Genomic DNA, 25,352 nt, shown 5'->3' on the forward strand with positions numbered 1-25,352 from the left:
TGTACCACAACTACTGAAGCCCGTGAGCCACAACTACTGAGCCCACAAGCCACAACTACTGAAGCCCGCGTGCCTAGAGCCTGTGCTTCACAACAAGAGAAGCCACCACAATGAGAAGCCTGCACACCGCAACAAAGAGTAGCCCCTGCTCGCCGCAACTAGAGAAAGCCCGCCTGCAGCAATGAAGACCCAACACAGCCAAAAATTAATTAATTAAAAAAAATTAATTAATTAATTAATTAATTTAAAAAAAAGAAATGTTGAGGGTGGAAATGAATTTCTCTGCTTGGTTCTTTCCTGTTTGCTGTTTTTCATCTTCTCAAATGAGCTGGTCAACCAGGTCAAACCAAACCAATCTAACTTTTTTGTTTAGATTCTCCTTTGGATAAAACAAAATTGAGTAATCAGGAAGGAAACAAAGGAAAGAAAAAAAAATCATTCTGATAAGCCAATAGCGTTTTTTTAAAGACTGCCTACGGTATTTATCCAACATTATTTTCCACTTCTCAATAAAATCCTCCGCTTTGACCAGGCCTCTTTCCTCACTGCCAGAGCTTCTGGCTCTTTCTGAACTCCATAGCTATTTTAAACCTTTAAGAGATACAAAGTGTGTTCCAGCTTTTAGTTGAATTTTAATTAAAAAAAAAAGAAAACTGCAGAGAATTTAGAAATCTATCGGCCTACCTTCCTTCCTGCCTGGCTCTCTGCCTGCCTCCCTCCCTTTCTTGTGATCTTCTTTTATCACTGTATACAGAGCTGTACTTGGAGCTGCAAATCAGTGCCAGTTCCTGGCTAGACTAATATCTGGAGTGGACCTGAACTAAAGAACTGCCCATATTTCTCCCAGTGCTGACATCTCTTAAAAAGGAGCCAATCCTGTGCTCTTTCCATTGCTGGGGAGTTGCTGTTTCTGCTTTTCTGGTTTCTGCATGATTGGCAGCTGTATGTCTCCTGCCAGCAGGTGGCCTCCCCTCTCTATGACCCCAGGGGACTTGCTAGAGCACCATCACACGGTTACTGAAGCTTACCTGCAAACATGTGAGGGGGACAATTCAGTGATTTAAAAAAAATTTTTATTTCATATTGGGGTATAGTTGATGAACAACGTTGTGTTACTTTCAGGTGTACAGCAGAGTGATTCAGTTATACATATACATGTATCCTTTTTCAGATTCTTTTCCCATTTAAGTTATTGTGGAATATTGAGCAGAGTTCCCTGTGCTATAGAGTAAGTCCTTGTTGGTTGTCTATTTTAAATACAGTAGTGTATATATATCAATCCCAAACTCCCAATATCAATCCCATACTCCCAATTTGTCCCTCCCACCCACCTTTCCCCTTTGGTAACCATAAGTTTGTTTTCTAAGTTTGTCTGTTTCTGTTTTGTAAATAAGTTCATTTGTATGTTTTTTTTTAGATTCCACATATAAGCAATATCATATTGCTTATATTGATAAGCAATTGATCATATTGAAATATTTGTCTTTTTCTGTCTGACTTACTTCACTTAGTATGATAATCTCCAGGTCTATCCATGTTGCAGCAAATGGCATTATTTCATTCTTGTTAATGGCTAAGTAATATTCAATTGTATATATGTACCACATCTTCTTTATCCATTCCTCTGTTGATGGACATTTAGTTGTTTCCATGTCTTGGCTATTGTAAACAGCGTTGCAATGAACATTGGGGTGCATGTATCCTTTTGAACCATGGTTTTCTCCAGATATATGCCCAGGAGTGGGATCGCTGGATCATATGGTAGCTCTATTTTTAGTTTTTTAAGGAACCTCCATACTGTTCTCCATAATGGTTGTACCAATTTACATTCCCACCAACAGTGTAGGAGGGTTACTTTTCTCCACACCCTCTCCAGCATTTACTATTTGTAGACTTTTTGATGATGGCCATTCTGACTGGTGTGAGATGATATCTCACTGTAGTTTTGATTTGCATTTCTCTAATAATTAGTGATGTTGAGCATCTTTTCATGTGCCTCTTGGCCATGTGTGTGGCCAAGGGGTACATTTCTCCATTTCTCTTTGGAGAAATGTCTATTTAGATCTTTTGTCCATATTTTGATTGGGTAGTTTGTTTGTTTGATATAGAGCTGCATGAGGTGTTTGTAGATTTTGGAGATTAATTCCCTGTCGGTTGCATCATTTGCAAATATTTTCTCCCATTCTGTGTTGTCTTTTCATTTTGTTTATGGTTTTTCCTTTGCTGTACAAGAGCTTTTCAGTTTAATTAGGTCCCATTTGTTTATTTTTACTTCCATTACTCTAGGAGATGGATTGAAAATTATGTCAAAGTGTTCTGCCTATGGTTTCCCTTAAGAGTTTTAAGGTATCAAGTCTTACATTTAGGTGTTTAATCCATTTTGAATTTATTTTTGTGTATGGTGTTCAAGACTGTTCTAATTTCATTCTTTTACATGTAGCTGTCCAGTTTTCCAGGTACCATTTATTGAAGAGACTGTCTTTTCTCCATTGTATAGCCTTGCCTCTTTTATCATAGATTAATTGACCATCAGTGCATGGGTTTATTTCTGGGCTTTCTATCCTGTTCCATTGATCTATAGTTCTGTTTTTGTGCCAGTACCATACTGTTTTGATGACTGTAGCATTGTAGTATAGTCTGAAGTGAGACGATACTTGATTCCTCCTGATACCTCCAGCTCCGTTTTTCTTTCTCAAGATTGCTTTGTCTATTTGGGATCTTTTGTGTCTCCATACAAATGTTAAAATATTTTGTTGTAGTTGTGGAAAATGCCATTGGTAATTTGATAGGGATTGCAATGAATCTGTAGATTGCCTTGGGTAGTACAGTCATTTAGACAATATTGATTCTTCCAATCCAAGAACATGGTATATCTTTCCATCTGTGTGTGTCATCTTTGATTTCTTTCATCAGTGTCTTTTAGTTTTTGGAGTACGGTTCTTTTGCCTCTTTAGGTAGGTTTATTCCTAGATGTATTATTCTTTTTGATGCGATGATAAATGGGATTGTTTCTTTCATTTCTCTTTCTGATCTTTTGTTGATGTATAGAAATGCAACAGATTTCTGTGTATTAATTTTGTATCCTGCAAATTAACAAATTCACTGATGTGCTCTAGTAGTTTTCTGGAAGCATCTTTAGGATTTTCTATATATAGCATCATGTCATCTGCAAACAGTGACAGTTTTACTTCTTTTCCAATTTGGATTCCTTTTATTTCTTTTTTTTCTCTGATTGTTATGGCTAGGACTTCCACAACTATATTGAATAGAAGTGGCGAGAGTGGACATTCTTGTTTGGTTCCTAATCTTAGAGGAAATGCTTTCAGCTTTTCACCATTGAGTATGATGTTAGCTGTAGGTTCATCATATATGGGCTTTATTATGTTGAGGTATGTTCCCTCTATGCCCAATTCCTGGAGAGTTCTTTTTTTTTAAATCATAAATGGGTTTTGAATTTTGTCCAAAGATTTTTATGCAAATCTATTGAGATGATTATATGATTTTTATTTTTCAATTTGTTGATGTAGTGTATCACACTGATTGATTTGCAGATATTGAAAAATCCTTGCATCCCTGGGATAAATCCCACTTGATCATGGTGTATGATCCTTTTAATGTATTGTTGGATTTGGTTTGCTAGTATTTTGTCAAGGATGTTTACATCTAAGTTCATCAGTGATATTGGCCTGTAATTTTCTTTTTTGGAGGTATCTTTGTCTGGTTTTGGTACCAGGGTGATGGTGGCCTCATAGAATGAGTTTGGGAGTGTTCCTTCCTCTGCAGTTTTTTTCTAACAGTTTCAGGATAGGTGTTAACTCTTCTCTAAATGTTTGATAGAATTTGCCTGTGAAGCCATTTGGTCCTGAACTTTTGTTTGTTGGGGTTTTTTTAATCAGTTTCAATTTCAGTACTTGTGATTGGTCTGTTCATATTTTCTGTTTCTTCCTGGTTCTGTCTTTAGAGATTGTACCTTTCTAAGAATTTGTCTGTTTCTTCTAGGTTGTCCATTTTATTGGCATACAGTTGCTTGTAGCAGTCTCTTATGATACTTTGTATTTCTGTGGTGTCAGTTGTAACTTCTCCTTTTTCATTTCTAATTTTATTGATTTGAGCCCTCTCCCTTTTTTTCTTGATGAGTCTGGCTAAAGGTTTATCAATTTTGTTTATCTTTTCAAAGAACCAGCTTTTAGTTTCATTGATCTTTTCTATTGTTTCTTCATCTCTATTTCATTAATTTCTGCTCTGATCTTTTGATTTCTTTCCTTCTACTAACTTTGGGTTTTGTTTGTTCATCTTTCTCTAGTTGCATTAGGTGTAAGGTTAGGTTGTTTACTTGAGATTTTTCTTGTTTCCTGAGGTAAGACTGTATTGCTATAAACTTCCCTCGTAGAAATGCTTTTGCTGCATCCCGTAGAGGTGTTGGACTGTCGTGTTTTCATTTTCATTTTCATTCGTCTCTAGGTATTTTTTGATTTCCTCTTTGATTTCTTCAATGATCCATAGGTTTTTCAGTAGCATATTTTTTTTTTTTTAAATTTGACAGTTTGCTTTATCTATTTATTTATGGCTGTGTTGGGTCTTCGTTTCCGTGCGAGGGCTTTCTCTAGTTGTGGCAAGCGGGGGCCTCTCACTATCGCGGCCTCTCTCGTTGCAGAGCACAGGCTCCAAACGCGCAGGCTCCAGACGCGCAGGCTCAGTAATTGTGGCTCACGGGCCCAGTTGCTCCGCGGCATGTGGGATCTTCCCAGACCAGGGCTTGAACCCGTGTCCCCTGCATTGGCAGGCAGATTCTCAACCACTGCGCCACCAGGGAAGCCCCAGTAGCATATTGTTAAATATTTATTTGGGTGTGCCGCGTCTTAGTTGTGGCACATGGGATCTTTGTTGCTACTTGCGGGATCTTTCAGTTGTGGCATGCAGGATCTTTAGTTGCACCATGTGGGATCTAGTTCCCTGACCAGGGAGGGATTGAACCTGGGCCCCCTGCATTGGGAGTGCAGAGGCTTAGCCACTGGACTACCAGGAAAGTCCCTAGTAGCATATTGTTTAGCCTCCACATTCTTTTAGTTGATTTCTAATCTCATAGTGTTGTGGTTGGAAAAGATGTTTTACATGATTTCAATTTTCTTAAATTTACTAAGGCTCACTTTGTGGCCCAGCATGTGATCTATCCTGGAGAATGTTCCATGTGCACTTGAGAAGAATGTGTATTCCGTTGCTTTCAGATGAAATGCTTTGTAACTATCAATTAAGTCCATCTGGTCTGATGTGTCATTTAAGACCTATGTTTTCTTACTGATTTCCTGTCTGGATTCTCTCTCCATTGATGAAAATGGGGTGTTAAAGTCCCCCACTAGTATTGTGTTACTGTCAATTTCTCCTTTTATGGCTGTAAGTATTTGCCTTATATACTGAGGTGCTCCTATGTTGGGTGCATATATATTTACAACTGTTGTATCTTCTTTGATTGATCCCTTGATCATTATGTAGTGTCCTCCTTTGTCTTTGTCTCTTGTAACAGTGTTTAAAGTGTATCTTGTCTGAAATGAGTATTACTACCAGCTTTCTTTTGATTTCCATTTGCATGGAATACCTTTTCCAACCCCTCATTTTCAGTCTGTCTGTGTCCCTAGATATGAAGTGGGTGTCTTGTGGACAGCATATATACGGGTCTTGTTTTTCTATGCATTCAGCCAGTTTACCAGTTGGAGAATTTAATCCATTTACACTTAAGGTAATTATCGATATGTATGTTCTTACTGCTGTTTTAAAAATTGTTTTGGCTTTGTTTTTGAGGGTCTTTTGTCTTCCCTTCCTCTTTTGTTCTCTTGGATTCCTCTTTCTTTTTTGTGTGTGTATCTATTGCAGATTTTCAGTTTGCGGTTGCCATGAGGTTTTCATATAGCAGTCTGTATACAAACAAGATTGTTTTAAGTTGCTGGTCTTTTAATTTCAAAAGCATTTCCAATATCCTGCATTTGTACTCTCCTCTTCTCACCATTGCTCGTTTTGATATCCTCTTTGGGGGTAGGTGATTTCCTACCTTTACTGTATGTTTGCCTTTACCAGTGAGCTTTTCCATTCATAATTTTCTTGTTTCTAGTTGTGGCCTTTTCTTTTCAGCCTAGAGAAGTTCCTTTTGCATTTTTTGCAAAGCTGGTTTGGTTGTGCTGAATTCTCTTAACTTTTGCTTGTCTGTAAAGCTTCTGATTTCTCTGAATATGAATGACAGCCTTGCTGGGCAGAGTGTTCTTAGTTGTAGGTTTTTCCCTTTCATCACTTTAAATATATTGTGCCACTCCCTTCTGGCCTGCAGAGTTTCTGCTGAGAAATTAGCTGAGAGTTTCCTTGTATGTTGTTTCTTTTCTCTTCTTGCTTTTAATATTTTTTTTGTGTGTTTAATTTTTGTCAGTTTGATTACTATGTGTCTCGGTGTGTTCCTCCTTGGGTTTATCCTGCCTGGGACTCTCTGTGTTTCCTGGACTTGGGTGACTGTTTCCTTTCCCATGTTAGGGAGGTTTTCAGCTATTTATCTCCTCAAATATTTTCTCAGGTCCTTTCTCTCTCTTTTATCCTTCTAGGACCCCTATAATGCAAATGTTGGTGCATTTAATGTTGTCCCAGAGGTCTCTTAGACTGTCTTCATTTCTTTTCATTCTTTTTTTCTTTATTGTGTTCCATGGCAGTGATTTCCACCATTCTGTCTTCCAGCTCACTCATCCGTTCTTCTGCCTCACTTATTCTGCTATTGATCCCTTCTAGTGTATTTTTTATTTCAGTTATTGTATTGTTCATCTCTGCTTGTTCTTTAGTTCTTCCAGGTCTTTGTTAGACATTTCTTGTATCTTCACAATATATGCCTCCACTCTTTCCAAGATCTTAGATCATCTTTACTATCATTACGCTGAATTCGTTTTCAGAGTAATTGCCTATCTCCACTTCATTTAGTTCTTCTGGGATTTTATCTTGTTCCTTCATCTGGGACATATTCCTCTGCTGTCTCATTTTGTCTAACTTTTTGTGATTGATTGTGGTTTCCATTCTGCAGGCTCATAGTTCTTCTTCTGCTGTCTGCCCCCTGGTGGATGAGACCTAAGAGGCTTGTGCAGACTTCCTGATGGGAGGGACTGGTTCCTGCCCACTGGTGGGTGGAGGTGTGTCTTATCCCTCTGGTGGGCAGTGCTGTGTCAGGGGGTGTGTTTAGTGGGCAGTTACTCAGGAAGACTTTATGCAGCCTGTCTGTTGATGGCTGGGGCTGTGTTTCTGCCCTGTTGGTTGTTTGGCCTGAGGTGTCCCAGCACTGGAGCCTACAAGGCTGTTGGGTGGGGCCAGGTCTTGGTGAGATAAAGGCAGTGTCCAGGAGGGCTCATGCCAATCAGTACTCTTCAGAACCACCACCTCCAGTGTTTGTCCCCACTGTGAACCACAGTCACCCCTACCTCTGCAGGAGACCCCTCCAGTTACCAGTAGGTAGGTCTGGCCCAGGTTCTTATGAGGTCACTGCTTTTTCCCCTGGGTCCTGGTGCGCATGAGATCTTGTGTGCACCTCCAAGAGCAGATTTTCTGTTTTCCCCAGTCCTGTAGAATTCCCGCAGTCAAACCCCACTGGCCTTCAAAGCCAGTTTCTCTGGGGATCCTCTTTGCGTTGCCAGACCCCCAGGCTGGGGAGCCAGTGTCAGGCTCAGAACTTTCCCTCCTGTGGGAGAACTTCTGTGGTATAATTATTTTCCAGCTTGTGAGTCACCTACCCAGTGTGTGTGTGATTTGATTTCATTGCGATTGCGCTCCTCCTACCACCTCATTCTGGCTTCTAAGTCCCCTACATATGAACCTTCAAGTTGCGAACTTTCAAAGATGCAAACGTGCATTCACATGTCCAATCAATCATGTAAGTTAGTTCATGTGTCTGGTGTACATTGTCGTGTGTGCATCCCCTACAAGTGGTTGTGCTTTTGTGTACTTTACTGTACAGTACTGTATAGAATACAGTACTGTACAGTATCTTTATTTCAAGACCAGGATGTCTGGAAGCAAGTGTAAAAACAGCACTGGTGTAGCTGGTACTACTGTACTTTTCAAGGTTCTATACTGTAGGATTAAAAATGTTTTATTTTTTGTGTTTGTTTTCTTGTGTATTATTTGTGTGCAAAGTATTATAAAACTATTACAGTACAGTACTCTATAGCTGATTGTGTTAGTTGTGTACCTAGGCTAACTTTGTTGGACTTACGGACAAATCAGACTTACGAACGCACTCTCGGAATGGAAATCATTCATATGTAGGGGACTTACTGTATATTTTTTGGTAGGTTCCAGTGGGGTTTTTTTGTGAATAGTTGTTCAGCAGGCAGTTGTGATTTTGGTGTTTTCGTAAGAGGTGAGGTCACATCCTTCTAACCCACCATCTTGTCTCTGCCTCCAACCTTACAATACTATCTTTAACTACACCATTAAGAACAGCAACACTTGCTGTTTTCACATCCAAGAATCCCCTTCTTTCCTCTTACTGGGTTCCTACCCATCTCTCATGGGGTAAGTGCTGGTCCTTCATTTCCCCTGGGGTCATCCTTCTAGCCTCTTTCCTCTGTTTCAATAATACATGTATCTGCACCACTCATTTTGATATTTGGTCATATATGCCAAGTATGTAGAAGAATTTAGACCTTATGAGAAAAATAGGAGAAAGAGTCTTATATTGTAAGTAGATCTGTAAAACTTTTTTGTATTCCTAAAATTTAGAGTATTACAGATGTTTTTCATATTAATACATTGCAAAAGAACATAACTACTACTATACATTTAATTTATTTTCATTTTCCATCTCTTAATTGCTAGAAATTTTTAGGATTTTCTGCCCCCACAAGTTAGAAAGATGCTGTAAATTTGTTTTGATTCGTACAGTTAGTATACACACTGAGAGACATTTTTCCCCTGAAGTTGGTTTTTCATTTACACAAATAAGTTTGTGGCTGTGAGCTGTAGCCTCACGCTGCCCAGAACTCACTGTGATCCACAGATGTAGAATAAGTTCTATGTTTTAAGGCAGAATTTTTGAGTAGCTCTCAACTTCCTCTACCCATACTGCAGGATTGTATAGGACTTGTGCTGCACAGGAAAATTTCAAGCATTGTCCATATGTTATCCTGTATTACCTGCCTCTTAACTCTCCCCCTTTCAGCAGACAGAGGAAAAGGGTTGCTGGCTCTACTTGTTTGCTCTCCTCTTCCACTCCATCCTACCCTTTAACTTCCTTTACTTCCCTTTTCCTCCCCCCAGTCTTCATGGCAGAACACACGAACTCTTATTCTGCCATCTGGCCTACCTTTCCTTCTTCAAATTATCCTTGAGTCTGACTCAGTTGTGCTGTTCACTCAATATGTGAAGTTCTTATTATTACAAGAACAAATTTATACCAATATAATTTTGCAAAGGGTAACTTCTCGTTGATCAGGAATTTCTGCAGAGAGTTTTGATGTATCTTAATTCTTTGTAATAACTGTGTCTCAAATAAGCTGCTGGGGGTCAGGAATGGCCCTATTTTGCAGAACAAAAACCTAGACAAAGTGTTTACTTAATTAGGCACAGTGTTCTCTAGGATCATGGCACTGATTAACCTGAGGTAGGCAGGACCATACTGGGCTATATAGTTACTGAATAGACTGATTACATCCTTTCTGTTTTCTATTTATTGCATTAATGTGATCAGGTATCTGATTCACTTGAGCCTTGGAGAGCTGGCCCTGCTGTCTGAGATGCTCATGGACATCCCCCATGGATGCCCATGGGGCAGGCAGTGAGGATGGCTGCTGCCACTGGTCCTCTGCAATCTCCCTTGGCCTCAGCCTCCCTCCAACTAGAATAGGAGGTGGGTCACAGGGAGGCACTTACCCCAGGGAAGCACTTCTTGCCTGCAGAGAGGGTCTTTCAGCTTTGGATCCCTCAAAGGCACAAGGAATGCGACCATGTGCCCAGGAGACAGATGAGTGGGTGGAGGCAAATTCTACTTTACCTTTGCAGCTCCTTCCATCCTCCTGCAGAATGTAGCCTTTCGGGCATGAACACTGGTAACTCCCTTCTGTGTTCTTGCAGATAAAATTGCAGGGTTTGGGGGCCTGGTTGCACTCATTCAGATCTACGATCAAAGAGATACAATGTGACCGCCCATCTAAAAAGATGCCTAAATGCTCAATACCCACAGCATCTAACAAAGAATCCTAGTTTTGAGGAAGGAAAAAGTAAATTCTGTGTAGTCTTTGATCACTGTCTTACATTTCCTTAAGAAATTACACAGGCTTTTTAGATTTTTAGTTTGAAGGTGGTTTTTTTTTTTTTTCACCATAATGTACAATTTCCACCTGGGAGTAAACCTGAGCATCAGAAATAGAGCACTTACCTACGCAGGCAGTTCCGGTTATATCTGGAGTATAGCCAGTTTTACAAATGCAGTGATATGATCCTCTGTCATTGATGCATTCCCCATTCCGGCAAACATCATGAATAACCTTGCACTCATCAATATCTATAATTTAATGAGTAGAAAGTAAAATGAGAAAGACATTGTAAAATGGACAACATTCATACATAGGGGTCACTTCACGATAAATACTAAAACTGTGTGACTATATTATGGACCTAAGGAATTAAACCAAAGAGATAACAGCATACGTTTCATATGTAATGGTAACTGTATTGAAAGGGAAATGAATAACTTTATTAGACTATAGGGGAAAACTTAATAATTGCTCTTCTATATATTGTTTTTCTCCATTGGGTCCAGAGAACAACATCTAGACATATTTAACTCCTTGCTCCATCTCATGCCATCAAGCTTGCCTCCTCCAGACATCTCATAAATGAATCACAGCAGAAGATCCTTTTGGTAAGGAAATCCCATTTTCTTCTAATAGTGTATGTCCAAAATAAGGAAAGTTTTCTTTCTATTCTTTCTGTTGTGTTTAAAGTTAATCCTGAAAAATAACAGATTGCACACTACTGGGGAAGTGGGACCAAACTTCCCTCCTTTGGTTGAGGGAGGCATCAGTGGATCACTGGGATGAGTTTTTGCAGCCTGCTAGGGAAGAGAGACCCTTAGTCACAGCTCCACCACAGGGAGAAAGATTTGGTCAGTATGTACTATTGGACATTAAAGACACTGTCCCCCATATCTTGACCCATCTATTTCCTTACTGCTTGGCGGGATGCCAATACCAAGGGAGTTCTTAGCCTTTGATTGCCAAGTAACCATTTTCTATCAACAGCTCTTATTTTTCCTGATTTTTTCAAGTTTACTCTGAAATGCAATTTAGCATACCCGCATTGGTCTCAAGAAAAGTCTTTCCACCATCTCATTTTCATATCCTCCAAAGAATCATAAACTGCTTTTGGTCATTCCATCTTATCTATTCTGTCTTTTACGACATCCAGTTCTGTTATTCCACGTTAGCCACATCTTTCTAACATGAACACAAATCCTCTTTAATCTCTTCTCCTCTCACTTCTAATTTCCTCCCAAGGAGCTCAAAAAGTCTTTCTCCTTTCTCTTTCACGAGACTAAAAACAATTTCAGTTGATAAACATAATCCTGAAAATTTTTTTCAGAGTTGCCTCAGACACCTCAACAGCCTCCTCCTCGTCCCTCGCAAGTTCAAGCAACTTGCAGTTTCCCAGAGGCAATTGTCTTAATTGCCAATACAATCGCCCCTCCATATCCAGGGCATTGGTTCCAGGACCCCCTCACTGATACCAAAATCCAAGGACGCTCAAGTCCCTTGTATAAAATGGCATAGTATAGTTGGCACTGTAGGTTCAATCAGCCTCGAATCGATATCAATCTAGGGTTGGTTGGATCTACGGATGTGGAACCTACAGATATGGAAGGCTGACTGTGTATCAGCGTTGTTTATACTTCTTTCATGCAGTATATGTCAGCCAATTTTATGAGATAAAATACACATTGGCGGACGAGTTTAGTGATCATTGATTCCAAAGTTTATCTAAAAAATTATATTCTGAGTAACCAGTAACTGACTTATAACAAACTTCGGCTTGAAAAGTTGAGGACTTGTAATGCAGAGGCAGGGACTCAAGCACACACAATTTAATCAGACCAAGGACACTTCGGCAGCATGAACTTGAATATCTAAAATAAATACCATAATGAAGCCTCTTTTTGTCAACTTATACTATGCAACTCAGCCTAGGCCCATATTATAGATTCTGTATTCTCATCTGTTCTTCATGAAACAAATTCCCTGAAAGTATTTTCGGACCATAAATGAAGTACCTGCTCTGTTGGTCAAACATCAGAACAAAATAAAGTACCTGCTCCGTTGGTCATAAACCCTCGGCCATGGGGGCAGAGTTTTTTGAAAGCCACAGTGCCCTGGAAAGGGCAGATCTCACAGTGGGGACCCCAGCCTCTCCCTCCGTCGCAGCAGCATTCAGACTTGGTGACTGGGTTCCTGTTGCTTGAGCCGATCTGACACATGTTTTGGAGCACCTCTGTGAAGCAGTACCCTTCCCGGTTGTCTGGATGGGACATGATATTGCAAAGAGAATTGGGGGGAATTTTAGGAGCATAACAAGGTATTCAGAATTTGGTCAGATATAAAACCCAAGAAGGATGTTAACACTTTACCCTGGGTGAGAAGGAGCAAGAAGGGAAAGCTGGAAGCGGCAGTAAGAGAGAAAGGATGACATCTGGGGAAAAGAAGAAAGACAAGAAATTCAGTAAGTGGGCAGAAAGGCCTTGGCCTCAACAAGATTACCACTCTATCTGCTCCCAGAAATATGGGGGAATAGTCATTCTCTAGAGAGGGGCAGAGAAACACTTGGAAACTGATCCTGAGCATCAAGGGCTTAAAAAGGGAGCTGAGAAAGAAATTCCAAGCAAGTGATTCAGTGATACAACTGGCAAAGGAAGAAGTTAGCGGCAGGGTGGTGCTAAACCCAGTGGACAATCACGGTCATTGAGTCATCTCCAAAATATGAACATTTTTAACAGTTTCTATCATTTCAAATAAGAGATCTGGTTTCAAGTGTCCCAGTGGGGGGTTACAAAAGCATCCTGTCATCTGTACTCACCAAGGCACTCATCCTGGGTGGGGCTGGCTGTGAAGCCATCATTGCACTCGCAGGTATAGCTCCCCCTGGTGTTGAGGCAGCGCCCGTTCTCACAGATCCCAGGCTTGGTCTGACATTCATTCTCATCTGTGTGGTTTAATTGAAGGGCCAAAAACAAGAGGAGTCATCTGTCTGCTTTGTACAAAGATGGATTCTTTTTCTTTTAAAAATTCAGTTTGTGAATAGGTAACCTATTCACATTGTTCCAAATCCAAAAGGTACAAAAGAATATTCAGCAAATGTGCCCCTCCCTCCCCTTTCCCCAGCCACCAAACTCCCCTCCTGGGAAGCAACCAGTGCTACTGCCAGTTTCTAAAGTATCCTTCTAGAGATGAATTATGCCCATACAAACAAATACAACCATTCATGCATGTACCTCCACCCTTTTAAAAACGTAATTGATAGCATTTTTATATACTTAAACAGATGATAGCATTTTAGGTACATTTACATTTTTCACTTAATAAAATTTAAAACTTCTCTTATCTGTACATGTAGAGGATTCTGAAAAGATTATTTTAAATGAAGGAAAAAGAACCTTAAGATCAATCTGTTAAAAGAAATATTACAGTACTTCACTAGAATAAGGTCTGTGATGGTCAGTTTTGACCTGAGGGAGTTTATCTATACTAATCTTCTGATTCAATGTAGATTATGCTTATTATAATACTTCAATAATATTAAGGAATCAAAATTCAGTCTCCCAGGTTTAAAAAAAGCCTTAAACTAGCTGGAGAGTCTTATGATTGTTTAGAAAGACCGTAAAGTGATTTGCCTAGGCGCTTCCAACTGAGAATAGTTTCAAGCCCCTGAGGCAGAGATCTCCTTAGGAGAGGCAGAGGCTTGGAAGGTGACATTCAGAACAGCGTTAAAACAGCTCAAAATTCCCAATGCCAAGGCCACCCTGATACCAATTAAATCAGAATATCTGAGGTGGGACCTGAGCTCTCCGAGTGATTCCAGTGTGCACCTGAGGCTGAAAATCACTGATCCCAGAAGATCCAGTGTCTGATCATAAATCCACACTTTTTCTGTGCTTTGGAAGTCTGCTCTTCAACTTCCGTTTAATTCTGTATCTTACAGAGTAAGAGGACAATGAGGTTCTTAAGCTTCTTGACCAACATAAAATATACTTTCCTGATGTGACTGAATATTAAAAAGGAAAAGGATACATGTGGGAATTTTCTAGTATTTTTTTCCTATAGTTACTGACTAAAGCAGAGGTCAGGAAACTTTTTCTGTAAGTAACAGGAATGTTATAGTATTACCGTATAATATACAGTCAACAGTTTAGGCTTTGCAGGCCATGTGACCTCTTGTTGCAACTGCTGCACTCTGCTCTGCTGTTGTGGCATGAAGACAGCCATGGAAAATAATGAATGGTTACAGCTGGGTTCCAATAGGAGTCTATTTACAAAGACAGCTGGCGGCCTGCCAGGCTGAATTCGGCCCTAGAGCTGTGGTTTGCCAATCCCTGGTCTACTATGGGTTTCAAGGCTGAAGCCACATTAGAATCACCCGGGGAGCTTTAAAAAATACCAGCGCCTGGGCCTCAATCTAGACAAGAGCAGTGTCTCTGGATGTAGATCCCCATGGTCTAGTGATGCTCCCGGGCCCCAGGGACCAGGCATCTGGACTCAATGTCAGGGTGGTGGTAGAAAGTTAAGTCAACAGAGAGGTATTCCAATGTGGTGGAAAGAACTGACCCCAAAACAACAAAGGAGTATAAAAACAGCAAAGGAAGGGGCTAGAGGAAATACCTGGTCTTCTAATCCTGGCAGCAAAATGGGCCTAGAAAGCAGGCAAAGGCCAGCTCAGAGGAAGAGAATGATGTTGCTGGTGGAATTCATAGATAATCGAGAGGCAAGGGGACCTCTACAGGAAGTCATGAGATGAGGTAAGAGAGGCAAGAAGAACACAGTGTCCACAAAGACTCAGAGCCCACGTCTCTTCTGTCCTTTGTCATTTCCCACTCATTCAAAGCTCCTCTGGTGGGGATGCCCTTACCTACGCAGCCTTCTCCATCGGGTCTTCGCTGATACCCAGGTCCACAGATGCAGATGTATGTGCCAATGAGGTTCTTGCATTCCATCTGTTTTTCAGTACAATCATGTTTACCCTCTTCACACTCATCCTCGTCTGGAAAGAATGTACAACCACAAATTCATAAAAGGAGCTGCCTGAATTTCCTGCCTTTTAAACACAAAATGGTATTCAGTAACTAATTTTCATTGACACTATTTCAGCATTAACCTACTTCCTTTTGCACTGTTGGGAAGTGGTCTCTTAAGATGGGAAGGAGTCTTCTAACCCCCTCTGAACTTAATGAAGAAATTTCTCTCTGATAAATTCTTCAAAGGCAGGAAGTGTGATTTCCAATTCTTTTTGACAAATTGAACTAAATAGGCCTTATAAAAGGCTTTCATAATATGATAATTATAACAGCATTATCATACGGATATAATAATAAACCAAAGCTTCCATTATACAATACTTATAACAATATAATAGGTTATATCTTAATATCAAAATATTAGAATCATTGTGAAATATAATAATGAAAGTTTTGGTTTTTATACTTTGAGGAAAAGACAAGCATCCACAAATATCTTCTTCTCTACCAGTTCTTCCCTCCATTTCCTTTTTTTCTGGAAGTGTGGCTCTTCTTCATTCATTCCTTTCTGTCCTATGGCATTTCCCTCTCTTTATCTTTCCCCGTTATATCATCTGAGCTGAAAAATTTGGACTTTAGCCTGCATGTGACATGGAGCTCTCACTTAGGGGGTTTTCCTACCTTTAAGAAAAAATCTACTTAAGACATTTGAGGAGAACAGATTATCTGCTCATTTAAGACTTCGGGAGGAGCAAATCAGAGCTCTTCAAGGGTCCCCAGGATTTACCCATCTTTGTATAACAGAGCTTAGTCCAGTGCTTTGGATTCAGTAAGCACTGTTTAAAGTAGATTCCATGTGTTACCCCATTCTTGGACTATAATATCCCTTAGTGATGGGGATTATTTTTTAATATTCATATTCCTTCTTTTGTGTTCTCATTTATCATACTGGGATATGATTATATCTGTCTCAGCCTCTTCATATTGAGCTTCTTGCATGTGGGGAAATGTCTTTTTCTCCTTTATATCTTCACACCTTGCAGAATGGCTGGCATGGCACAGGCATGCAATGCATGGTGAACTAAAAAGGATCTGTAGTGCAGCCCTCGACTCAGCCTTAAGCTACAATTTAGGAGAAAAGGTAGCAATGACAACCCCAATATTATCCATGGACTACAGCAGTGCTCCCCAATTCCCAGCCTTCCTCTCCTAATTGGAAGCTTTGGAGGGACACCTCCCATTAAAGACAAAGTTAGGGCTCCCTGGCTTAGATGACCTTGAACATGAGTGTCTCACCTCTGCACATTCTTCTGTCTTCTCTCAGAACGTATCCAGTGGGACATTTGCATTCATATGAGCCGTAAGTGTTCACACATCGGAAAGCACAGAGCAGAGGATTCTGGGCACACTCGTTTATATCTGTGGCAGAATGTAGTAAGAGAATAATGGATCATAGGCACCAACCAAAAACAGGAATATACTTTTAGCAAAAGTGGTAATGCTTCATTGTCCTAAACATGGATAGGCCAAGTCTCTGATGTTCAAAGAATTATAAAATTGAGCTGGTTATTTTATAATTGGTATAAGTAGGGTGATCATACACCTTGCTTCTTCCAGTACAAACCCAGTTTATGCCTATTGTGCTGGTATAACTATTAACTGTTATTTAGGTGGAAGAGAAATTACAGGTCACCCTACATATAGGGAGCTTTTCTGAAATCCTGGCTTTGAAGTCTCAAGTTGACCAGTTGCCTCTCCCTAAAGTCACATGGAGTGGGGATCAGTTTCACCCCATTCAGCCAAAACAACTGCCAAGTCAACTGCTGTCAGTCAGAAAAGAAGCAACCCATCCAATATCATTAACCACCTCCCCTTCCCCAAATAAGAGAGGCTCCTGTGAAGTAACAGTGATTCTTATGCCCAAGAAAATGGTGTTCTGAATAATTTCACACCGATGCCCAAGTTACAGCCTTAAATAGCTAGGAATAATAATCATGATAGATTAATAGAAGTGGTTTCTGTAGATTGCATAGTTTGGAACCATCAGAATATGTTTTGGAAAAGCAGGGTTAAAACAGACCATCTTGATTATCATGTTTCTCCCTAAGGGCCATGATCCTGACTGAGAGTATCAGTGAGACCCTAGATCATGATTTAAAAATTCACCAACAACTTTGACTATGAGTATTGATGGGTCATATTTCTAATGAAGAGCTCACTTTAATACCCACTTTACTGTCTCCTCCCCTTCATTCTTTTATTAAACCAGTGGTTCTCAACTTGAGAGTGCATCAGAATTACCTGGAGGGCTGCTCGGCCCCACTCTTAGAGTTTCTGATTCAGGAGGTCTGGGACGAGGCCTGAAAATCTGCATTTCTAGCAGGTTCCCAGGTGATGCTGATGTGGCTGATCCAGGGACCACCCTTTGAGAACCACTATTCTAGACACTCCCTCCCTTTCCTTACATCCCTCTTTCTTTCCTTATATCCTACCAGGCATACTGACAGTTGCTTAGAGAGTATGGACAGCCTCTTTTGCTGTGATTGCTCCCAGACGGTTAAAGGATATGGGTGGTTATCTCAGTGTGTAGATGTTTCTATGAGTAGAAAAGAAAAAGAAAGGGTGCACGGGATACAAAGAAAAATGGTTGCAGGGGGGGAATGGAAAATAAGAAAGAGGGTAGTAGACAAGGCAGGTGTTGTATCTAAATATTAGTAGTAGAGGACTTCCCTGGTGGCACAGTGGTTAAGACTCCCCCTGCCAATACAGGGGACACGGGTTCGAGCCCTGGTCCGGGAAGATCCCACATGCCATGGAGCAACTAAGCCTGTGCACCACAGCTACTGAGCCTGCGCTCTAGAGCCCATGAGCCATAAGTACTGAGCCTACGAGCCACAACTCCTGAGCCCATGTGCCACAACTACTGAAGCCCGCACGCTTAGAGCCCATGCTCGGCAACAAAGAGAAGCCACTGCAACCGCAATGAGAAGCCTGTGCACCGCAACAAAGAGTAGCCCCCGCTCGCTGCAACTAGGGAAAGTCTGTGTGCAGCAACGAAGACCCAACACAGCCAAAAATAAATAAATTTAATAAAATAAAAAATAAATATTAGTAGTAGAGACACCAACAAGAACTCTGCATGAGATGCGGCATAACTTGTGCCATGAACCACTTACATCTTTTTCAGATACTCTCTGCAGATAGGAGGCCACATAGAGAAGAAATGATAGCATGGCCCACCAGGCCCAGATTTTCCTTATTTTATATACCCTGAGTGGTATTTAATATTCAGAATTGTAATCAACCAAGTACTGTCCCTGTGATCAGAACATGTAACCAACTATTCTGTGTTTAAGAGGCTTACCTTCACAAGTCATCATTGGACCAGGCTCAAATCCCTCCTCACAGGTGCATTCAAAACCTCCAATCACATTCTTGCAGGTTCCATTTCCGCAAGGATTGCCCACCGAACACTCATCAGTATCTGCAGGTGATCAGAAGTGTAGTCAAAACATGATGCATTGGGAGAAAAATGGACTTGGACTCAGAGAATACCTTTCTTTCTATCGGAATATTTTGATCTCTAACATCTTGTTTTTTTCTCATTCTGTCCTTGAGAAAGGAGTGCATGTGTCTTATTACCACAGATTTATAGCTGTGAAATTTGACTTGCTAAGTGGCAGTGGCAGTGACAGTTATGGTACCTGGGCTTCTTAGCCCTTACAGTGCTCTTCACCATGAGTGTCCCCAGCCTCCTGCATTATGAAGTACACCTACTGGGAATAGATACTCAAAGGGTTAAAACAAGGCGTCTCTCACAAGTCAAAAGTTTTCGCTTACTTAAAGCTAGAAATACATCTCCAGTTTGGCCTCACATTACATCATTCTCCAAGAAGTCTTAAACATGATGCATTTTTGCCAGATATAAAATAGAAGACTAAACATACGCAAAATAAGAGACCAGAGGTTAAGCAAAATTAATACACAAGATAAAGTCAAGATTCAAGCAGATTCTGTTGATTTTGTTGAAACCAGATGGTTTACATTAGGCAGAAGAAAGGCTAGAAAAAATGTGTTTAGGGTATGATCTCTCTAAACAACTGTGGAGAGAGAACAAATCTTACCAAGGAAGTCCAAAAAATATGTATGTCTCCTAACCCATCCACCTAGAATACTGAGTGTTCTTATTCTGACACAGCTCTTGGGGGATAGGGCCTTCCTTTGGGAAAGGAACATTTCAGAGAAATAACATTGCTGTCTCAGCTGTCTAGAGCACAGAAGAGTGGTGGGTTATTATCAAGGACTATGTCTCATGTTAGGTTCTGAAATCAGCAAGTGAGGGCAGGAGGGTATGGCAGAGAGGCCCTGGGTGAGGATGCTTATTTCTCACATTCATTCATCGTAGCACTAACTGAAGATACTGAATAAAAAACATTGACAACTTTGCTTTTGTTCTGCTGTGAAATTGCATTTCGCTCTCAAGAATATTACATCTCTTTCAAGTTCATAAAAATCACAATATCACTGGTTTTTAGAGCTGTAAGGTAATTAGAAATATTTTAATCCATCTGCATGATATTACATTCTGAGGCTTAGAAAGGCAGTTAAAACCTCCTACCCTGATTCCCTATATGGAAAGAACATCTTTTAATGGACACAGACAAACCCTCGGCATTTATGCCATTATTAATTTAGGTTACATTGAATGGCTTTGGATTTCTTAGATAAAAGAGGTCAAAGATCAGCCGTAGGAACCATTCTTTGACATTTTAACAAGGGGGTTAAAACAAGAGGAATGTACACTGGGTACACAGCCTTTCATAGTACTAACTGTAACAAAATCTGGGTAAATTTTGTGTTTTACATACTAAGAGAATAAGATTATGACCATTAACAATTTTTTACCTTTAAATGTCACAAAGGCTTTCGTGATATATGCTGTCCTTTCTACTATCTCTTCAAACGTGTTCCGTGTCCTCATCAGACTGTAGGGTCCATGCAAGGAAGGACCATGTTGGCTTGGTTCACTACTGTAGCCATAGAACCTAGCACAGTGCCTGGTGCATGGTGGGGACTCAGCTACTATTGCTAGATGAATGATACGTGAACAAGTGTCTACAACTTATTTCTGTCCCATCTTGGTACTTATTCTTCCTAGTGTGAATGCTGAATAGCTTAATTTCTGATTTGTAAAATCCCAGTAACAGAAACCGCTTTATTACTCACCCACACATTCATTCCCTTCCAGAATGTAGCCAAAGGGACACTCGCAGCGATAGGAGCCATCGGTATTGATGCACTGCCCGTGTTTACAGACATCAGGTTCTTTGCACTCATCCATATCTTAAGCAGAGGAGGAAAATATAGTGAATGACAATGTATTTTTGGAAACACAAAGGTAAATTATGATCATTTCAGTGCCTAATCGATGAAATCTCTAGTATTACAATATTAACATGCAATACCATAATACAATTGGTATCTAAATGAAAAGACCAAAAAAAAAAAAAGAGCTTCATTTTCCAAGATAAATGTGGAGAAATAACAGCTAGAGAAAGGACAAAGAAGAGGCTGGTTGAAAATGTTAAGAAATGCTGAGAATGCAGCACAAGCCACTCACCAACCGCTGAATCATCGGGTCCCACAATGATTCCACTTCCATAGGGACAGATCTGGCGGAAGGCCTCTGTGGTGGAGATGAACTCTCGTTAATAGGTGGGCCAAAGGCAATTAACTACAGGCTCCTCCCCAAGTATGGTGTGGAAGCTGCACACATTGGAACATGATGAACAAGCCAAGCCCAGAAACCAGAGGAAGATAACAAGGCTCCCAGAGCTGGTGTACCTGCTACTTGGGCAGCTTTGAGTCATAACACAGTTCAGAAGAAAATAACTACCTAGCTCCTGAGATACAATCATTTTAGTGAACATTTTAGTTGGACTTAAAATTAAACTGCCTTACGTTTTGAAGGTCTACAGTCTTATAGCCTGTACCTCGAATGGCCAAAGAGAAATGCAGATAGTAGACATACCATCGGGTTCAGTGGGGCACAGCTCACAGGGATCTCCCCAGCCTTCTCCCTTCAAGGCACAGCAGCATTCCTGTTTGGAGTGATTTCTGGATTTGGGTGACGAACACTTGCCTCCTTCAAACTTCGCGTAACAGTAGCTCATTCGCAAATCTGCAGCACAAATTCAAGAGGCCCCTCAGTTGCTTTCCTACTAAGTCATCACTGTATACTACTGAGTAAGAAACAATCCACCCTGTTAAATGTGATCTCTTCTCATGACTAAAGTCACCCTTTTTAAGTGATTCTAATAGTAACTGAGCTGAGATCTTTGAAGTAGTAAGTAACTTTTGCAGTGAGAGCTGATGAACAAATCTGGTGGCTCTTACCTTATTATTTCTCATTTTATCCAGTGTTCCAAAATAACCTGACGTGAATAATAAAAACCAACACTGCCACATTTCAATGCTGACGTCATCAGTGACTTCAGGACGGAGACGTTGAGATGGTATAACATTTAGCAAGCACGCTAAGTTAAGGTAGTTAAGGTAGACCTCCCAGCTCTAGCACTCACTGTGATATCACACTATGCTGTTTATTCTGTGTCCCCTAAGCCCTGGAGCCAAAATAAAACCCCAGATTCCAGGCATAGAGCAAATAAAGATGTGGCAATTTTGTGGACTGGCGAAAATACAACTCAATGGTATTTCACTGAAGCAGCTACTCACGCAGCTTCTGTCTACAAAATATATGTGAGGTTTTCTGCAGATTTGACACACGTGTGTGTACACACTTGCACACACACAGAAGCTTATTTAGCTCCACAGAGAGAGGGAAGGTAAAGAGGAGGACGGGGAGATGGGTGGATGTGAAGGAGAATAATTGTTCTTCCAAAGAATATATTTCTTTAATATCAGTTATTTCTTGGTAACTCCAACATGGAACACGGGGCTGGGATCTAGTTCCTACAGAATTCTCCGAAATTTCTTGACAGTTTTGGTAACTGACTTTTCCATTTCTTATAGAGCAAACTGGGTGACTCTAAAAAGTGAGCTCATCCAAGAGCCTGGAGTATGTTTTTCCTCAAATTTGACCTCCAAAGCTTTGCAAACTCCTCTGAGTTACACAGAGGCTAAAATCTGCAGGGTTTAAGGAAATGCTTTCATATCCATTTTGCACAATCCCCCTTTCTTTATGTGTGACCAGGTCTGCCCTCTCCTGTCACTGTTTTCAATTCCCGGTAGCATATTATTATAGCCATTTATGATTTCAGTTAAGACAATTTCACCATCTTTTATTTCAACGAAAAGGAGACAAGGTAAGAATAACTGAGCTGCCAAAGATCATAGCAGAAAAATTTTTATGAATTAAAGTAAAAATATCAGTCAGCCACATTTACCAGGCTCCAATAAGTCAAATTCTGGTGACCTCGCCAATGAACTTGTTGAACTCTTCATGGCTACCAACTCTTTTAGAGAAACTGTCTCTCTAGTTTCTACTCCATTTTCACATCCATCATGGCTGGGACCTAAAAGGCACCTTTCAGCAAACTATTCTTCTGAAGGTGAAGAGCAATAAAAGCCTATCCTTGTCCTGCAGCATCTCTGCTATTTAAATGGTTGCTTTGCTGAAAAGTGTCAAGATTTAACAAATTGTAGTTTCTTGAAGGACACCTTTTGATGTGCTTTGTTCTTCAAGTTCATCGTCACATACAGTGTTTTGTGTTTATTGGTCCAGTTTTTTGTTTTTTTTTTTGCGGTACGCGGGCCTCTCACTGTTGTGGCCTCTCCCGTTGCGGAGCACAGGCTCTGGACGCGCAGGCTCAGCGGCCATGGCTCACGGGCCCAGCCGCTCCGCGGCATGTGGGATCTTCCCGGACCGGGGCACGAACCCGTGTCCCCTGCATCGGCAGGCGGACTCTCAACCACTGCGCCACCAGGGAAGCCCTATTGGTCCAGTTTTTATTATTTATGCCTACAACTGTCTTAAGATATAATTTAATGACTACTCACAAAAATGTCTCAACAATTATATCAAAACTCAATTCTCTCCTTTGTCTTTCAGCTTGTAATGTTTCTTTTAAACCTAGATACATGCATGTGCTAATATTGGTCTGTTAATTTTCTCATTCTCTTCTCCTTTCATTACGGACCCTATTCCATACCCCAGCCCAGCTCCCCAACACCGCTCTATCACCTCACCCCGGGGGGAAAAAAAAATCTAGGTATGAAGTTTAGAGTGAGCCTAAGTGACAAATTCCCTTCACTGAACTTCGTAAGTGGGAGTGGCTCATTTACATCTGTGGCCTTTAGGTGCCAGGGTCTGTTCACCTGAGTCCTCTATCACATTTGTTCCTTCAAAAACATTATCTGTGGTTCTGTGGAATTTTCTCATTTTATGGACAACAGAAGCCTGACTCCTAATTTGTCATCTTACAGTAAAAACCCAGCTCTTAATGCCCTGGCTCTAGCAAAATCTGTGCTCTTTGGGAGATTTACATTTGCTTGTGATGATCCTCTAGAACTGGTTTTGTTTTTTAATTAAAGGTGCCTTGCATCAGGAAAGAGAGTTGTGTATGCCCACATCCTTTAACGAGGGCTTGCTAGGATGCCGGCTTACAGGTCTATCTGCAGAGAGCCTTAATGACCTTTGAAATTTCATCAGAGCTACGAAAGTCACTTTCCCTGCTTGCATTCCTCAATTCTGGCTCTGCCTCTTGGAGCTGAGCATGTGGCAGGGCTGCTCACAGCTGGGCTGATTCTTCCTGCAGCGTTAGCTTGCTCTGTGACAGGCCAGTGCAAATTGAATTAATAGCCTATGAATTTCCTCTGGCCTGCCACATCGGCAGATTCACACCTGGTTTCTCACTGCTTTCTTTCCAAACTCCGGCCAAGCCAAAGGCACACAAAGACAAGGGAGAAGGAGTAAGAATTTATCTGGCTGGTCTGTACCATACAGACAGAATATTTGCTTGAATCAAGCACCATCCCACCCATAACCCAGAAATCCACATGGGCCTCTGATAGCTACCTACAGGATCAAACCAACAGAGAATTCTCAACTCTCCCCCTTCACACCCCTAAATATTAGGTGACCAAATGACCCGTTGAAAAGTAAAAAGTTAATCAGTTTGAACAACAATAGCAAGAACCTATGAAGGACTCAGAAATGAACAAAGCTTTTTCACGTATTCAACAAGACTGGTTGGGCGGGTATCCTTATTGTTGTTTAAAAATAAGAAATATGATAATTGAGCTTCCAAAAGATTAAATGACTTGCCCTAGGCTATAAATGGCAAGGCTGAGACCCCTAAGCCCAATATTTGGAATCTTAAATGATATTCATTGCCTCTTACTTGGTAATATGGAAGCAAAAGACAAAACAAAACAACCAAGGAGAAAAAAAACTGAACAAAAGAGTATAACAACAACAAACAACAAAAAAACCACCGGAAGGGGGTGGGATGGGGGTGGGGGGAGGATATGTCTGTTTGCATGTGTTTTTTTGTCCTGAATTCACTAAACTAGTCTGTGTAAGTAGACAGACACACACAATTGATTGTTTAGTAAAATCTGAATAGTTTGCTGAGACATAATAAACTGTGTTATGCTTAAGTTCAGGCTCCCCTTTTGATTTTTTTTTTTTTTTTTTTAAGCTCACAAGTATCATTCCTGAAAACAGACTGTGGGCCAGCAAGAATCCTGGTCAGTTCCCATTTATTTCTCTGTTTTCTTAGAAAACTTGTGATGTAAGAGATAGGCATTATAACCCGGGAGCACATGAGTTAATCTGCACTTTTCTGTCTGAAAGTCTAGGTTTTGGCCCATATTTACAGAGGTTACCTTTTCAGAGGCAGAGAACTTGTAACTGAACTTGCCCCAGGCTTTGCCACGTTCAGTGGCTCATGGCTGATCCCCTGCTGACTGACCTATAAGCATCTGTGTTCTCAGGGGGAGAGACAGGTTTAAAGTGCCAGGACAGTTGTTGTACAAGCAACCATAATTTGATGGATGAGTTTTTAACCTTAAAAGTAAAAATGAACTTTCTGACATGTGGTAATCATTAGACGTCTGGATGAATGAAAACACTCCATCTTCTCTTTCACAAAGA

The 25,352-nt window shown here is 40.6% G+C and overlaps 1 protein-coding gene across 1 annotated transcript in view; it reads right to left on the bottom strand.

Annotated features, from left to right (window-relative positions):
• FBN1 (fibrillin 1) overlaps nucleotides 1–25,352 on the bottom strand; it is a 253,616-nt gene that overhangs the window by 19,406 nt on the left and 208,858 nt on the right. Inside the window, exons 51-60 of the mRNA XM_033851648.2 lie at nucleotides 21,267–21,416; nucleotides 20,856–20,921; nucleotides 20,462–20,578; nucleotides 18,600–18,719; nucleotides 16,532–16,654; nucleotides 15,130–15,261; nucleotides 13,084–13,209; nucleotides 12,322–12,528; nucleotides 10,394–10,519; nucleotides 10,010–10,132 (exon numbers count right to left, since the gene is read on the bottom strand). Coding sequence (XP_033707539.1) covers nucleotides 10,010–10,132; nucleotides 10,394–10,519; nucleotides 12,322–12,528; nucleotides 13,084–13,209; nucleotides 15,130–15,261; nucleotides 16,532–16,654; nucleotides 18,600–18,719; nucleotides 20,462–20,578; nucleotides 20,856–20,921; nucleotides 21,267–21,416 — 1,290 coding nt within the window. The remainder of the gene's footprint in view (nucleotides 1–10,009; nucleotides 10,133–10,393; nucleotides 10,520–12,321; nucleotides 12,529–13,083; nucleotides 13,210–15,129; nucleotides 15,262–16,531; nucleotides 16,655–18,599; nucleotides 18,720–20,461; nucleotides 20,579–20,855; nucleotides 20,922–21,266; nucleotides 21,417–25,352) is intronic.

This window comes from Tursiops truncatus, chromosome 2, assembly GCF_011762595.2.
Source record: "Tursiops truncatus isolate mTurTru1 chromosome 2, mTurTru1.mat.Y, whole genome shotgun sequence".
Taxonomy (NCBI): Eukaryota; Metazoa; Chordata; class Mammalia; order Artiodactyla; family Delphinidae; genus Tursiops; species Tursiops truncatus.